General features: G+C 42.6%; 2 protein-coding genes across 9 annotated transcripts in view; both read right to left on the bottom strand.

Annotated features, from left to right (window-relative positions):
- Positions 1 to 10,343, bottom strand: part of cnot7 (CCR4-NOT transcription complex, subunit 7) — a 13,824-nt gene extending 3,481 nt beyond the window's left edge. For 2 of the 6 annotated variants that reach the window (XM_071411457.1, XM_071411455.1), the window contains exons 1-6: positions 10,155 to 10,343; positions 9,330 to 9,542; positions 9,020 to 9,213; positions 7,524 to 7,685; positions 4,097 to 4,241; positions 3,808 to 3,918 (exon numbers count right to left, since the gene is read on the bottom strand). In XM_071411457.1, the coding sequence (XP_071267558.1) occupies positions 3,808 to 3,918; positions 4,097 to 4,241; positions 7,524 to 7,685; positions 9,020 to 9,213; positions 9,330 to 9,446 (729 nt within the window). In that variant the 5' untranslated portion in view covers positions 9,447 to 9,542; positions 10,155 to 10,343. The remainder of the gene's footprint in view (positions 1 to 3,807; positions 3,919 to 4,096; positions 4,242 to 7,523; positions 7,686 to 9,019; positions 9,214 to 9,329; positions 9,543 to 10,154) is intronic. The other 4 variants (XM_071411456.1, XM_071411458.1, XM_071411459.1 and 1 more) reach the window with 4 other exon arrangements.
- Positions 10,344 to 10,976: 633 nt separating this feature from the next.
- mtmr7a (myotubularin related protein 7a) overlaps positions 10,977 to 16,927 on the bottom strand; it is a 50,677-nt gene continuing 44,726 nt past the window's right edge. For 2 of the 3 annotated variants that reach the window (XM_071411451.1, XM_071411450.1), the window contains exons 9-14: positions 16,390 to 16,515; positions 15,594 to 15,643; positions 15,265 to 15,465; positions 12,698 to 12,832; positions 12,367 to 12,493; positions 10,977 to 12,211 (exon numbers count right to left, since the gene is read on the bottom strand). In XM_071411451.1, coding sequence (XP_071267552.1) covers positions 11,858 to 12,211; positions 12,367 to 12,493; positions 12,698 to 12,832; positions 15,265 to 15,465; positions 15,594 to 15,643; positions 16,390 to 16,515 — 993 coding nt within the window. In that variant the 3' untranslated portion in view covers positions 10,977 to 11,857. Of the gene's footprint in view, positions 12,227 to 12,366; positions 12,494 to 12,697; positions 12,833 to 15,264; positions 15,466 to 15,593; positions 15,644 to 16,389; positions 16,516 to 16,927 lie in introns of all 3 variants that reach the window. The other variant, XM_071411452.1, reaches the window with a different exon arrangement.

Genomic DNA, 16,927 nt, shown 5'->3' with positions numbered 1-16,927 from the left:
TTAATTTTACTGACACAAAAATATCTTACCATGTCAAACGAACAAATTGTCAGAATTTATAAAATTGTACTGAAACTTCCTGTTTCCATCACAGCTGTCAGGATTTTTTTTTTTAATACGGTATGAAAGTAGTATATGTTTATCTCTAATAACATCTGGTGGCTCTTTGAAGAAATGCAAGTTGTGAGTCATCTCCCTGTTCTATGATCCATTCACACAAACATCTCAGTACCAACCCTATTCCCTTTATAGGGCACTACTTTGATCTGGGCCCACAGGGCTCTGGTCAGAAGTAGTGAACTATACAGTACCAGTCAAAAGTTTGGACAAACAAACTCATTCAAGGGTTTTCCTTTATTGTTACTATTTTCTACATTGTAGAAATGGGGCGGCAGGTAGCCTAGTGGTTAGAGCGTTGGGCCAGTAACCAAAAGGTTGCTGGATCGAATCCCCGAGCTGACAAGGTAAAAATCTGTTGTTCTGCCCCTGAGCAAGGCAAGGCAAGGCAAGACTGTTTTATATTTGAGATTCTTCAAAGTAGTCCATCCCTTCTTGCTGTTGTTTGTGCCCAATAATGTTTGGACCTTGTTATGTTGTGTTGTCATATGTTGCTGCCATGCTGTTGTTATTTTCTTAGGTCTGTAGTGTTGTGTTGTCTCTCTTGTTGTGATGTGTTTTGTTCTGTATTTTTATTTAATTGATAATTATTTTAATCCCAGCCCCCGCAGGACGCCGTTTGGTAAATTGTAAATAAGAATTTGTTCTTAACTGACTTGCCTAGTTAAATAAAGGTGACATAAAATGACAGCTTTGCACAATTGACATTCTCTCAACCAGCTTCATGAGGTAGTCACCTGGAATGCATTTCAATTAACAGGTGTGACTTGTTAAAAAGTAAATTTCTTTCCTTTTTAATGAATTTGAGCCAATCAGTTGTTTTGTGACAAGGTAGGGGTGATATACAGAAGGTAGCCCTATTTGGTAAAAGACCAAGTCCACATTATGGCAAGAACAGCTCAAATTAGCAAAGAGAAATGACAGCCCATCATTACTTTAAGACATGGTCAGTCAATTTCTTCAAGCGCAGTCACAAAAACCATTAAGCACTATGATGAAACTGTCTCTCATGAGGACCGCCAGAGGAAAGGAAGATCCAGAGTTACCTCTGCTGCAGAGGATAAGTTCATTTGAGTTAACAGCCTCAGAAATTGCAGCCCAAATAAATGCTTCACAGAGTTCAAGTATCAGACACATCTGAACATCAACTGTTCAGAGGAGACTGCATGAATCAGGCATTCATGGTGAAATTGCTGCAAAGAAACCACTACAGTGCCTTGCAAAAGTATTCATCCCCCTTGGCGTTTTTACTATTTTGTTGCATTACAACCTGTAATTTAAATAGATTTTTATTTCGATTTCATGTAATGGACATACACAAAATAGTCCAAATTGGAGAAGTGAAAAAAATTACTTGTTCAATAAAATTAAATAAGTAAAAGTGGTGCGTGCATATGTATTCAACCCTTTGCTATGAAGCCACTAAATAAGATCTGATGCAACCAAATACCTTCAAAAGTCACATAATTAGTTAAATAAAGTCCACCTGTGTGCAATCTAAGTGTCACATGATCTGTCACATGATCTCAGTATATATACTCCTGTTTTGAAAGGCCCCAGAGTCTGCAACACCACTAAGCAATGGGCACCACCAAGCGGCACCATGAAGATCAAGGAGCACTCCAAAGAGGTCAGGGACAAAGTTGTGGAGAAGTACAGATAAGGGTTGGGTTATAAAAAAACATCCAAAACTGCGAACATCCCAAGGAGCACCATTAAATCCATTATTAAAACATTGAAAGAATATGGCACCACAACAAACCTGCCAAAACTCACAGACCAGGCAAGGAGGGCATTAATCAGAGAGGCCACAAAGAGACCAAAGATAACCAAAGATAACCCTGAAGGAGCTGCAAAGCTCCACAGTGGAGATTGGAGAATCCGTCCATAGGACCACTTTAAGCCGTACACTCCACAGAGCTGGGCTTTACGGAAGAGTGGCCAGAAAAAAGCCATTGCTTAATTAAAGAAAAATAAAAAAAATAAGCAAACACGTTTGGTGTTCACCAAAAGGCATGTGGGAGACTCCCCAAACATATGGAAGAAGGTACTCTGGTCAGATGAGACTAAAATGTAGCTTTTTGGCCATCAAGGAAAATGGTATGTCTGGCGCAAACCCAACACCTCTCATCACCCGAGAACACCATCCCCACAGTGAAGCATGGTGGTGGCAGCATCATGCTGTGGGGATGTTTTTCATCGGCAGGGACTGGGAAACTGGTCAGAATTAAAGGAATGATGGATGGCGCTAAATACAGGGAAATTCTTGAGGGAAACCTGTTTCAGTCTTCCAGAGATTTGGACGGAGGTTCACCTTCCAGCAGGACAATGACCCTAAGCATACTGCTAAAGCAACACTCGAGTGGTTTAAGGGGAAACATTTAAATGTCTTGGAATGGCCTAGTCAAAGCCCAGACCTCAATCCAATTGAGAATCTGTGGTATGACTTAAAGATTGCTGTACACCAGCGGAACCCATCCAACTTGAAGGACCTGGAGCAATTTTGCCTTGAAGAATGGGCAAAAATTCCAGTGGCTGGATGTGCCAAGCTTATAGAGACATAGCCCAAGAGACTTGCAGCTGTAATTTCCGCAAAAGGTGGCTAAACAAAGTATTGACTTTGGGGGGTTGAATAGTTATGCATGCTCAGGTACTCTGTTTTTTGTCTTACTTCTTGTTTGCTTCACAAGAAAAAATATTTTGCATCTTCAAAGTGTTAAGCATGTTCTGTAAATCAAATGATACAAACCCCCCCCAAAAAAACTATTTTAATTCCAGGTTGTAAGGCAACAAAATAGTAAAAATGCCTAAGGGGGTGAATACTTTCGCAAGCCACTGTACTTAAGAATATCAAAAAGAAGAAGAGACATGCTTGGGCCAAGAAACACGAGCAATGGACATTAGGCCGGTGGAAATCTGTCCTTTGGTCTGATGAGTCCAAATTTGAGATTTTTGGTTCCAACCGCCGTGTCTTTGTGAGACGCAGAGTAGACGGATGTACTCCGCATGTGTGGTTCCCACCGTGAAGCATGGAGGTGTGATGGTGCTTTGCTGGTGACACTGTCAATGAATTATGTATAATTCAAGGCACACTTAACCAGCATGGCTACCACAGCATTATGCAGCGATACGCCATCCCATCTGATTTGCGCTTAGTGGGACTATCATTTGTTTTTCAACAGGACAATGACCCAACACACCTCCAGGCTGTGTAGGAGCTATTAGACCAAGAAGGAGAGTGATGCATTGCTGCATCAGATGACCTGGCCTCCACAATCACCCGACCTCGACCCAATTGAGATGGTTTGTGATGAGTTGGACCGCAGAGTGAAGAAAAAGCAGCCAACAAGTGCTCAGCATATGTGGGAACTCCTTCAAGACTGTTGGAAAAGCATTCCTCATGAAGCTGGTTGAGAGAATGACAAGAGTGTGCAAAGCTGTCATCAAGGCAAATGGTGGCTACTTTGAATAATCTCAAATATATTTTGATTTGTTTAACACTTTTTTGGTTACTACATAACTCCATTTGTGTTATTTCATAGATTTGATATCTTCACTATTATTCTACAATGTAGAAAATAGTAAAAAATAAATAAAAACCCTTGAATGAGTAGGTGGTGTGTCATAACTTTTGACTGGTACTGTATATTGAATAGGGTTCCATTTGGGACACACACATGGACAGAGTACCTCTCTCATCTTGAAGAATGCCATGCCTGTCAGTAGTGAGTCTGAGCCAGCTTGGTGCTGGGGGCCAATCCTCTCCAGCTCCAGCTGTTCTGCCACTTCCTGTAGCCCACCCTGTCAATCAAACCACGCCCAGTCACTCACAGATTCTGCTAATCTAGCCATCTGGCCATGTCTATAATGCATTTAAAGGCTATCGATTAAGACTTGTGGCCTAGTTAGCTCTCTGAAAACTCATTGAATACACAGCTGAGTAATACTTTCTTTAACTGTTATGATGTGCTGAAGTTACCTTGAGGTTTTTGCAGCTCTTCATGAGGTACTTGACATCATATATGATGGGGAAGAACAGGCGAAGGATCTCAAAGAAGTCCACTTCCTCTTCGGGCAGGTTAGAGTTGGACAGAATCTTGATCAGATAGCCAAAGTCATAGCCACTGCAAACAGAAAAATAAACAAAATGCTTCTTAGGTCTAAGATGATTGATTTTAATAATGGTCAAGTCTATACCAAATAACAAATAACATACATGGTTAGAATCTGGATCTGATAAGATGGCGCCGAAAAGCAGGGCTGAAGTTTTACATGCTCCTAACCAACTGTGCTATTTTGTTAGTTTTTGCGTTGTTTGTAACTTATTTTGTACCTTATTTTGTACATAATGTTGCTGCTACCGTCTCTTATGACCGAAAATAACTTCTGGACATCAGAAAAGCGATTTCTCACCACGAACTGGAAGAAGCTTTTTCCTTTAACGAGTCCGACGAGAAGGATATACCGCTTTCCCGGGAACAGGCCCAAATCCCCGTCATTTGCATGAAGAAAAGACGGAGGAAAAGAGGGCGCAGGTCGGGCTGCCTTCTGAGACTATGTAGGCGAGCAAGTAAACTCCCACTGCCATCTGTTCTACTTGCAAACATGCAATCATTGGAAAATAAAATTGATGACCTACGATTATCCTACCAACGGGACAAAAACAAATGTAATATCTTATGTTTCAGACGAGGGGTGGGGGTGTGTGTCTTTTTGTCAATAACAGCTGGTGCGCAATGTATAATATTAAAGAAGTCTCGAGGTATTGCTCGCCTGAGGTAGAGTACCTTGTGATAAGCTGACGACCACACTATCTACCAAGAGAGATCTCATCTATATTATTCGTACCACCACTAACCGATACCGGCAGTAATACCTCACTCAACCAACTCTATAAGGCCATAAGCAAACAAGAAAATGCTCATCCAGAAGCGGCGCTCCTAGTGGCCGGGGACTTTAATGCAGGCAAACTTAAATCAGTTTTACCACATTTTTACCAGCATGTCACATGTGCAAACAGAGGAAAAAGGAAAAAAAACTCTAGACCACCTTTACTCCACCCACAGAGATGCATAAAAAGCTCTCCCCCGCTCTCCATTTAGCAAATCTGACAATAAATATATCCTCCTGATTCCAGCTTACAAGCAAAAACTAAAGCAGGAAGTAACAGTGACTCGCTCAATACGGAAGTGGTCAGATGACGCGGATGCTACGCTATAGGACTGTTTTGCTAGCACACACTGGAATATGCTCCAGGATTCATCCAATGACATTGAGGAGTATACCACCTCAATCATCGGCTTCATCAATAAGTACATTGACGACGTCATCCCCACAGTGACTGTATGTATATATCCCAACCAGAAGCCATGGATTACAGGCAACATCCGCATCGAGCTAAAGGCTAGAGCTGCCGCTTTCGAGGAGCAGGACACTAATCCTGCTATGCCCTCAGACGAACCATCAAACAAGCAAAGCGTCAATACAGGACTAAGATTGAATCATACTATACCGGCTTTGACGCTCGTCGGATGTAGCAAAGCTTGAAAACTATTACGGACTACAAAGGGAAACCCAGACGCGAGCTGCCCAGTGATGCGAATCTAGCAGATGAGCTAAATGCCTTTTATGCTCGCTTCAAGGCAAGAAACACTGAAGCATGCACGAGAGCACCAGCTGTTCTGGATGACTGTGATAACGCTCTCGGTAGCCGATGTGAGCAAGACCTTTAAACAACCTTCACAAAGCCACGGGGCCAGACGGATTACCAGAATGTGTACTCAAAATATGCACGAACCAACTAGCAAGCGCTTTCACTGACATTTTCAACCTCTCCCTGACCGAGTCTGTAATACTTACATGTTTCAAGCAGACCACCATAGTCCCTGTGCCCAAGGAACCTGCCTAAATGATTACCGCCCCATAGCACTCACGTTGGTAGCAATGACGTGCTTTGAAAGGCTGGTCATGGCTCACATCAACAGCATACTCCCGGATACCCTAGACCCACTGCAATTCGCATTCCGCCCCAACAGATGACGCAATCGCACTCCACACTGCCCTTTCCCACCTGGACAAAGGAACACCTATGTGCGAATGCTGTTCATTGACTACAGCTCAGCGTTCAACACCATAGTGCCCACAAGCTCATCACTAAGGTAAGGACCCTGGGACTAAACACCTTCCTCTGAAACTGGATCCTGGACTTCCTGACGGGACGCCCCCAGGTGGTAAGGGTAGGCAACAACACGTCTGCCACGCTGATCCTCAACACTGGGGCCCCTCAGAGGTGTGTACTTAGTCCCCTCCTGTACTCCCTGTTCACCCACGCCCGCCATGGCCAAACACGACTCCAACACCATCATTAAGTTTCTTGACGACACAACAGTGGAAGGCCTGATCACCAACAAAAATGATAAACCCTATAGGGAGGTCAGAGAACTGGCATTGTGGTGCCAGGACAACAACCTCTTCCTCAATGTGAGCAAGACAAAGGAGCTGATCGTGGACTACAGGAAAAGGCGGGCTGAACAGGCCCCCATTAACATCGACGGGGCTGTAGTGGAGCGGGTCGAGATTTAAGTTCTTTGGTGTCCACATCACCAACGAACTATCATGGTCCAAACACACCAAGACAGTCCTGAAGAGAACACGACAAAACCTTTTCCCCCTCAGGAGACTGAAAAGATTTGGCATGGGTCCCCAGATCCTCAAAAAGTTCTCCAGCTGCACCATTGAGAGCATCCTGACCGGTAGCATCACCGCCTGGTATGGCAACTGCTTGGCATCTGACTGTAAAGCATTACAGAGGGTAGGGCGTACGACCCAGTACATCACTGGGGCCAAACTTCCTGCCATCCAGGACCTATATAATAGGCGGTGTCAGAGGAAAGCCCATAAAATTGTCAGAGACTCCAGTCACCCAAGTCATAGACTGTTTTCTCTGCTACCGCACGGCAAGCAGTACCGGAGCGCCAAGTCTAGGACCAAAAGGCTCCATAACAGCTTCTACCCCCAAGCCATAAGAGTGCTGAACAATTAATTAAATGTCCACCAGACTATTTACATTGATACCCCCCCTCCATTTGTTTTGTGCACTGCAGCTAATCACTATTTATTATCTATGCAGTCACTTCACACCTACCTACATGTACAAATTACCTCAACTAACATGTACCGCCACACTGACTCGGTACCGGTACCCCTTGTATATAGCCTCGTTATTGTTATGTTCGTGTTCCTTTTTATTATTTTTTACTTTAGTTCATTTGGCAAATCTTTTTTAACTATTCTTGAACTGCACTGTTGGTTAAGGGCTTGTAAGTAAGCATTTCACTTTAAGGTCTACACTTGTTGTATTCGGTGCATGTGACAAATAAAGTTTGATTTGATTTTAAATGGCCTACCTGTGGAAAGAAAGCCACTTGACGCCCTCACAGAGCACCACCCCTGAGGTCATGAGCAGTTCAGCCAAGTACAATGTCTCGATCCCCTCCTCCTCGTGTTTCTTGAACTGGATGCCTGATGTTGTCAAGAGCTCGATGGAGTCCTGTGCATACATGTCCTCCCTGACGACGGAAAGGGAGACACCTGTCACACTCACACCTAGGCTACACATTTATAACAGGGTTTCTTAAACTGTGGATCGGGACCCAAAGTGGCTCCTGGGCATATGAGAGGTGGTTCGCGAGTCATGAGAATATATCTATATTAACACAATTTCTTCTTAATTTGGGTCGTTGGAACAAGATATGGGTCACGGGAATATAGTAAATGTATATATTTTGTGTCAAGAGCCGAAAAAGTTTAAGAACCCCTGATTTATATCAATGAATGTAATGGCTATAAGAACAAGGGGTACACTAAGCATGACAAAGTTGTTGTTGCTGTGTAAGTGGATGCAGTCCAACTATATATATATATTTATATCTATCTCTTCTTCAATGTCTGAGACTTCTGATAAGCCTTTAGGTTTTACTTCCACAATAGAAACAAGTTACATGTAAACAACAAAATTAAAATACTACTCAAAACACTGTCTTCAGTGCCTCACCAAAACAAACATGAAAATAAAACAGTACCTGCGATATGCTCGAAAGCATTTATGAAATATGTCAATATAAACATTTGAAAAATGACTTGAGAGGCACTAGGAGAAAAGCAAGTAAATTAGCTCGTTGAGAAAGTAAGCAGCTCCTCATGTGAGTATTTGGTGGCTCAAGTGAAAGTCTTGGCCACATGGTTTCTAAACAATCTTGGTCACATTGTCCTTTACCTGAACGGTGTGCAGGCAGTGCAGCTTCAGTGTGACAACGTTCACTCCTGTATGGAGGTCCTGAACTAGCTCTGGTCCAGGGTGTTCAATGTGGCTTGCTGACATTGAGCCTTCAAATGGCCTGGCCCAGAACTAGTCATGAGCGTGACCCTGATTGTGTGCAGTATCAACACTGAACATAGGCCTGTTCTTGCCTTGGTTTCATACGTCATATGAGCAGGTTTGTTTGTGCCTTTGCCCATCAGTCCAGACATGTAAACTAGTCAAACTCCATACTACAATAATATCACCTCAATAACAGACTACATCAAATGGACTTCCTTTTTGTAGTTAACTTTAATGCAGAGATCTCAAGGTATAAAAATGTAATTCCTCAAGAAAGTACCATACAATACATATAAACATTACAATCATCTTTAAAACCTTTCATGGTAAAAACAAAAAGGTTCTTCCTTTTCTCCTAGTGCCTCCAAAGAGCCGTTGCTATGAAACTTCCCCTGTTCTGTAGGTGCTGTACAAGAGGCAGGTCATATAGCTGAGTCCTCTAAAATGGGCAAGTCAAGTCTTGATACAAGACATGAAAATTTGTTGAACAATGATAGACATCATAGAAAGGGGAACGCTTACGTGAGGTTAAACTTAAAATTGAACTGCCATGTTGAAGTTCCCGGTGGATATTCACCCTGTTCATTCATAAAGGTAAGGCCCAGCTGGATAATCTTTAGCAAGTCTACATTACATCGCAGTAACTGGTACTGGTAGTCAGCATTGCTTCTGAACTCTCCAATCGGTCTCGCAACTACACCTGGAAACTCTGTGTCCTATGAACAGAACACAAAGCAATAGAGAAGGCAGAAATGGAGCAGCAGCACAATGTTCAGCACATATCTGTCAGTGTCAACCAAGATGCCTTTGATCAGAACTCTTCATAACTTACCATGGCAATGTAGTTGTATTTTCGAATGACCTGGCGGATCCTTTTGAGTTCTTCATCCAGGTTGTCAGCCCAAACCTCACATATTCTTTGGCTATGATCCACAGTAGCCGCGGGCATAGTGCCAGCTCTACAAGCAAGGCATCAAAAACAAACAAACAAACTCTCAATCGAGAAAATGACCATGGAATTGTGGTCCTTCTTTATTTGTTTGACCTGGAGATAAACAACAAACAATGTCAGGCTACACAATAACCCTGTGAGATTTCTTGCCACATACTCAATGGTTACATGAAAACATCTAGTTAACGTTAGCTAGATTTGACTGGAGGACGTTAGCTAGCTAATATACTGTGTAACATACTGCTTAAGCTAGATAGCTAATGCTGTAGCTAACAATCTTGCTGTTTGGAGGACTTTACTATGCTTTGATGTTATTGGGGCAAGTAACTGGCTAGCTACCTTTTTAGCAGGCTGTGACGACAGGCACCCATCTAGTTATCGAACTGAGCTAACTTACCTGTCCCACTAGCTAGTTAGTTAGCAGTTCACTAGCTAATTAGCTAGGAATCTGCAAACATTAGAGTGGGGACAGGATGCGTTTCTCTTCAGATACAATGATATCATAGTGTTTCATCGCCTTTTATAATGCCCAACCCTAGCACCTGTCAGCTAACGTTAGCCAGCTGGCTAAAATATGTGGCTGGCTAGCAAATCTAGCTAACTAACCAACTCCTAATAGGGCTTGAATTTCAACCTTCCCGACTTAGCGTTCACTAAATAAGGGTTGTGCAATTACAAGTGAACAGTTAAAAAACTCCCAATTACCTTGTTTAAAAACGGTCAGGGCCTTTTACCTAACTTTTAAACAGTTTTATATTCCAAATACCGACAGTCATTGATATCAACCCACAGCTGCCACCTCTGAACCTCCATTACAACGTCATCACGCAAGCAGTGACGTCACGAAAGTATGCACGTTGGCCTTTGGAGTCCAAGGACTGGGGCGTATTCATTACGCCGATTCTGTTCGGAAACGTTTGTTAAACGGAAGCAAACGGAACGAAATGGGCGGGACTTACCTGAATTTGTCCAATAGAAACTCTCGTTTTAGTTGTTTTGCAACTGTTTGGACTAATGTATACACCCCGGTTCCTTTTCGTCTCTACGTCTTCTTCTAGGTTTATTGGCAGACTACACCCAAAAATGTGTCTGGTCGCCTCCTACTGTGCAGGTTGAAAAAATGTACATTGTGGGGGTGGGCAAAAATATCCATACAGAGCAGGGCCATAACTACCAGGGGAGAACGACTCAAACTTCGCATTGAGGATTTCAAGCTGGAGGCCGTCCGCGGTACTGCAGGCATTGTTTCCAGAAAACAGGATCCCCATTATACTAACTAAGCATTTAGTTGGATGATGTATACAAGGAGTATGCAACCCTGGTACAGCATGTGGGAGAAGTCAGAGCTCAGTAATTGAGTTGGAGGGTTATTCAGGTGGATTTTCCCCAGGCGTATAGGTAAATACCACCTTCCCACTTAGTTATGAACGTAGCATGAGCAAGCAGAAAATATCCATCAAAAACTTGAATGTTGAATCAACTTTCATGAATCAACTTTTTGTTTATAAGGTAAGTCAAAAGTCTTAATCCCAAGAATGTTCAATCTTTATTTAATGCACAAGTCCTCTTAAAGCTTTAGTGGTCTTTTCTAGTGAACTTTTAACACAATCAAATAAATCCATTTACAAATTAATTAAATAAAAATAAATATTTATGTTGTAATATTCCTTTGAAATAGGATATAGATTGTAGGACATATTATGTATATTCTTTATACAAATAAAACAACATGCAATGCTTACAATAGCAGTATATATTATTCCACAAGACAGTCAGTACCTGTGCTTTGACAGTGAGACCTAAGCGGTTTGAACAGACTTGTGATCCTTCTGTTGGGTGAGATGCACAAAGCTCCTCTCCTCCCTGTGTGTCCGTACCCTAGTACTAGCATGCCAATATCTCCACATGCTACAGCCTGCTGGGTTGGTTCAGTAGCTTCGTGAGTTACAGCATGCACAATGAGCCCAGTGAACCAGATGGACTGGCTTTGGTTATAAAACTACACTAAATTAGGAGAGGTTTACTGCATGAGTATAATGACAAATTTGGCATTTGATATCATGTTTTGGTTTACAGTGCACTTGAAAGATTTTTAGTCCAAATGTAATTTTTAAATATATTATTATCATATTATACATTTGCATAAATACATAACATTAAATATTTTATTTAGTTGTAAAGCCTCTGACAAAATCCATGAATTGTTGTAGCTAACTTCTTAACTATGGAATACCATAAACCACATGAAAAGCAAAAACTCTACACAAATAACACACATACAGATCAGATCCACTTATCATTTCACTGACTTATCATTCCCAACAGTTAGTCAGTTTATAATACCCATTGCGCAATTGCCCATTAAAGTGCACCTCTCTTCCCTCTGACAACATCAATGTCACTACTGCTCAGGCAGCAGAGTAGGCAGCCTCATCAGGGTCCTTGGCACTGTCCCCACTTGGCGGGGAGCTAAGGTCTGCTATGCCCGACTCCTGGTCATCACTGTTGGTGGAGAGGTCTGGGTCGGAGGGTTTGCGGCGCTCCCCTGGTCGGGGGAGGATCAGAAGACTGCTCTCTGGCCCCGTCTGCTGGCAGGGTGATGAACTGAGGAAGTCTCCCAGTCCGCTGTAGTCCCCTGGGGTGTTGGCCAAACCCAGGCAGCTCTCTGAAGGGGGAGAGGCCCACACCGCATGGCTCCTATCCAACGTGTTAGTTTTTGTCTGGATGCTCTTCCCCTGCTCCTTCTCCAAAATGGCTATTTTCTAGGGTGGATAACACTACATAATATTAGAAAAAAAACGAAAACAAGAACAGCGACTTCAATCAAATGGCCCTGGTCAAAAGTAGTGCACGAAATAGGGAATAGAGTGTGATTTGGGACATAGCCTATATCATCAGCCCTCCTGTCCTGCCTTACCTCCTCATGGGAGACAAGCTGCTCCTCCAGCTGCTGTGTCTCCTCTCTGACGACCATCAGGTAGTCTATCACAGACTGGCGAGGATGCATGCCTCTGTCAAAACGGTTGTATAAGGCCCTCCAGAACCTACACACACACACACACACACACACACACACACACACACACACACACACACACACACACACACACACACACACACACACACACACACACACACACACACACACACACACAAATTATACATATTCAACACAAATTATACATATTCAATACAGTTGAGAAAAATAGTGTAGAAATACTACTTGTCCTTAAATATGCACAACCTACTTAAAACAGTAGGGGGCGGTAACTGGGCGCAGAACCCCCTGAGTCTGGCTGTGGTCAGGTCTGTACAGGGGGTTGATGTGGTCAGTCCTGTTCTCCCACAAGTAGGTCCACAGAGAATGGGTCTTCTCCTGATGCCTGACAACACAAAAACACATCTCACATGTCAACTATAGACACAAACATCACACATGTCAACTACAGACACACACATCACACATGTCAACTACAGCCACACACATCTCACATGTCAACTACAGACACACACATCACACATGTCAACTACAGACACACACATCACACATGTCAACTACAGCCACACACATCACACATGTCAATTACAGCCACAAACATCACACATGTCAACTACAGCCACAAACATCACACATGTCAACTACAGCCACAAACATCACACATGTCAACTACAGCCACACACATCACACATGTCACACACATCACACATGTCAACTACAGCTCAACACAAAACACACCACACATGTCGACCAGTGGAGGCTTCTCAGAAGAGAAAGGGGATGACCATACTCCTCAGTAAATTTGATAAAAATAAAAATAGCGAAACATTACAAAAGTAATCCTTTTTAGATAAAACTATACATGTCACCAAATAATTGATTAAAAAACACTGTTTCGCAATGAAGGTCTACAGTAGCCTCAACAGCACTCTGTAGTGTAGCACCATGGTGTAGCCAGAGGACAGCTAATTTCTGTCCTCCTCTGGGTACATTGACTTCAATACAAAACCTAGGAAGGAGGTTCGTGGTTCTCACCCCCTTCCCTAGACTTACACAGTAATTATGACAACTTCCGTAGGACGTCCTCCAACCTATCAGAGTTCTTGCAGCATGAACTGACATGTTCTCCACCCAATAACAGGATCAGAGAATGAATCTAGTACTTAAAAGCATAAGCTACAGCTAGCTAGCACCCAAAAGAGTTCTACCTGTAACCAAAAATGGTTCTCCTATGGGGACAGCCGAAGAACCTTTATGGAACCCTTTTTTCAAAGAGTTTAGCTATATTTCTAAAAACAAATTCACTTTCACTTACTCCGGCTCAAACAGAGAAGGATTCTATGTTACCTATGGCTTTCCAACACTGGAACTCTTCTAAGTCAAGGTAAGCTTTTGGCTTTATTAATTTATTGCCACCTGGGCACGCCAGTGTAATTGCTAAACTGCTTGCTGCTGTAACTGTACACTGTACTGCATGATTGTAGCAGGTTTACTAACGCGTTAGTTCTAGTAGCTATGTTTACTTGACGTTAGCTAATATGGTGACAACGATATAGCAGTTAAACGGAACCAAACAGAACGAAACGAGGATAAACATACCTATATTTGTCTAATAGAAACACTTGTTTGTAACTGTTGGACTAATGATTACACCCTAGATCAGCTAGATGCAGGCAAGAGTGTGCAAGACGGTATTGAATGGGTCAATATCTGTTACCTGGATTACTCAAATTTCTCTCGATATGTGCACCTATGTTGTAAACTTTCATTCATAGGTTAGGTTGTAGCAACCTCATGATGAGTATAGGGAAAATTTGAGTATCATGTAGTAGCCTAAACCTATCGCTGTTACATTGAGCTGGGTGAATGGAATATGAATGACAGTCATCCAATATGCTGTAATAGAAATAAGGCCATTCTCAAAAAAACGGCACCGACCAACTACAGCTCAACACAAAATGTATCATTCCAAAATGATTCTGACTGAGAAAGAAAGAATGTGTGTGTGAATTCCTGCTCTCTTTTGTCAGGTCTGACTGAACCTGTTTATGTCTCTTGTATTGGCTAGTCCAGTAGGCCTATTTGTTTAAATCTGTGTCTCATGTTAGGTGAATTTGAACACTATGGAGATTGACACCAATTCATCTGAAATAATAAGCAAAAAAGCCTTAACAATTCAGTAAATAGTTTAGATTAGTTATGTGTGAAGTCACAGTCAGTTTCAAAAATTCAAGACAAGGAACGGCAAAATGACAGACTTCTATCTATTACCTCAGATCTGCCCTCTCTTTCTGGTTATTATCTAACCTCCGCCCTCTCCTTCTGGTTATTACCTTAGCTCCGCCCTCTCCTGGTTATTACCTAAGCTCCGCCCTATCCTTCTGGTTATTACCTTAGCTCCGCCCTCTCCTGGTTATTACCTTAGCTCTGCCCTCTCTTTCTGGTTATTACCTAAGCTCCGCCCTATCCTTCTGGTTATTACCTTAGCTCTGCCCTCTCTTTCTGGTTATTACCTTAGCTCTGCCCTCTCTTTCTGGTTATTACCTAAGCTCCGCCCTCTCCTTCTGGTTATTACCTTAGCTCCGCCCTCTCTTTCTGGTTATTACCTTAGCTCCGCTCTCTCCTGGTTATTACCTAAGCTCCGCCCTATCCTTCTGGTTATTACCTTAGCTCCGCCCTCTCCTGGTTATTACCTTAGCTCTGCCCTCTCTTTCTGGTTATTACCTAAGCTCCGCCCTATCCTTCTGGTTATTACCTTAGCTCTGCCCTCTCTTTCTGGTTATTACCTTAGCTTCACCCTCTCCTTCTGGTTATTACCTAAGCTCCGTCCTCTCCTTCTGGTTATTGCCTATGAAGTTTCCGTACTGGCAGGAGTAGATGTGGTTTTGGATGGTGATGAGGAACCTCTCGTTGTACTCGAAGGCACAGGGGAACTGCTCCGACAGCTGCCACACACACTCCAGGAACTGGTCTATGACCGGGGACACCTCCTTGGGGTCTCCATCCAGGTGGTTGTATCTGAGGGGAGAGGGCAGCATGGGCAGCCTGCATCCAAAATGGCACCCTATTCCCTATACAGTGTACAACTTTTGATTTTGTTGTTAAAGGAAATAATTATATCTGCAAGAAAACACAATAGTTCACACCTGTGAGAGAACTTGTGTCCAAAGGAAACCCAGTCTCTTTCAATGAGAACCTGAATACAGGGGAATAAAATATGATTTACTTATGCATGAGGATGCCAGAAGGTGTTATTTGTATATAACTTGGGTCTAAACCTGTTTCATCACTTTCATCTTTGTTTCACAGCTTACACTCGGACAGTAAAGAGTACAAATATTAGAGAGAGAGATAGTTTGTACCATGAGAGAGCTTGAACTTCCTCACCCAATGTGTGGGGTGGTTTTCTACTAAGTCTCAATATGATTGTATGAAGTCAGGCTTCCTGTCGCAGTAACTTTTTTCCATGGAGATGCCTTTTGGCAGAAACCCAGTCAGACAGAGCAAATCCTCATGATCAAAGAATCCAGAACCATAAGCACAGCACGGACCTACTTACATTACCGTCCAAGATCAACTACAATCACACCGTAATTGAACAGTATGTCAACATCAATGTGCTTACATGTCAATAAAATTTTGAAAAACTTAAACATAGCCAGAAACGAAGGGAAAAGGAATGTTCTTCATTTCAAATGAAGTGCCATCTATTCAAACACGTATTGAGCGCTAGTGGCTACTAGGTAGAGGAGGCTTTAAACATGAATCATTACAAACCTGCTGATCATGTGTTAAGAGCTGTCTGTATGATATAATAGTTAGGGTAATTATTTCTATGAATATGACATACATGAACCCATACACTATAAACTGACTATAGGTTCAAGATGTACACTAGTGAATATGCAGATACCCTGCTCAGAGAGACAGTAGGGGATGTACCATGAGTCCTTTGAGAGTCCTGTAGTAGGGGTCCAGGAGCACGGAGGCCACAGAGCACACCTGAGCAGTACGATCCCAACCGTCTGAGCAGTGGACCAAGACACTGACGCCATCCTCTGCAACGGCCTGCACAGACAAGAGAGAGAGACTGAAAAACAAAAACTTAATCCTCCTGCTATGTTCCCGTCGAATTGGACCGATTTACAATTTTTCTCTCTGAAAAATTTAGTTAATTTAATCTGATTGTCATAAGGTTCCATGACTTTGTCCACACGGGGCATCTGAACACACAAAATACATTTTGATGATTTTCATTACATTTTGGGTGTTTTATCTAACTTTTGTACACCTGTGGTGTTCCCAGTCAAAAATGACCGGTCATTAGAAATGAATGGGCGAGACTACAATTAGTGTATAAAATTGAGTTCAGGCATATGCCCATTCATCAGATGGACACACTTCCTCTCCCAGACCCCCACATGCATGTGTGTTTGAGCACACACACACACACACACACACACACACACACACACACACA

The sequence above is a fragment of the Salvelinus alpinus genome, chromosome 7 (genome assembly GCF_045679555.1).
Source record: "Salvelinus alpinus chromosome 7, SLU_Salpinus.1, whole genome shotgun sequence".
Classification (NCBI taxonomy): Eukaryota; Metazoa; Chordata; class Actinopteri; order Salmoniformes; family Salmonidae; genus Salvelinus; species Salvelinus alpinus.
This window is presented reverse-complemented; position numbering and strand designations above follow the sequence as displayed.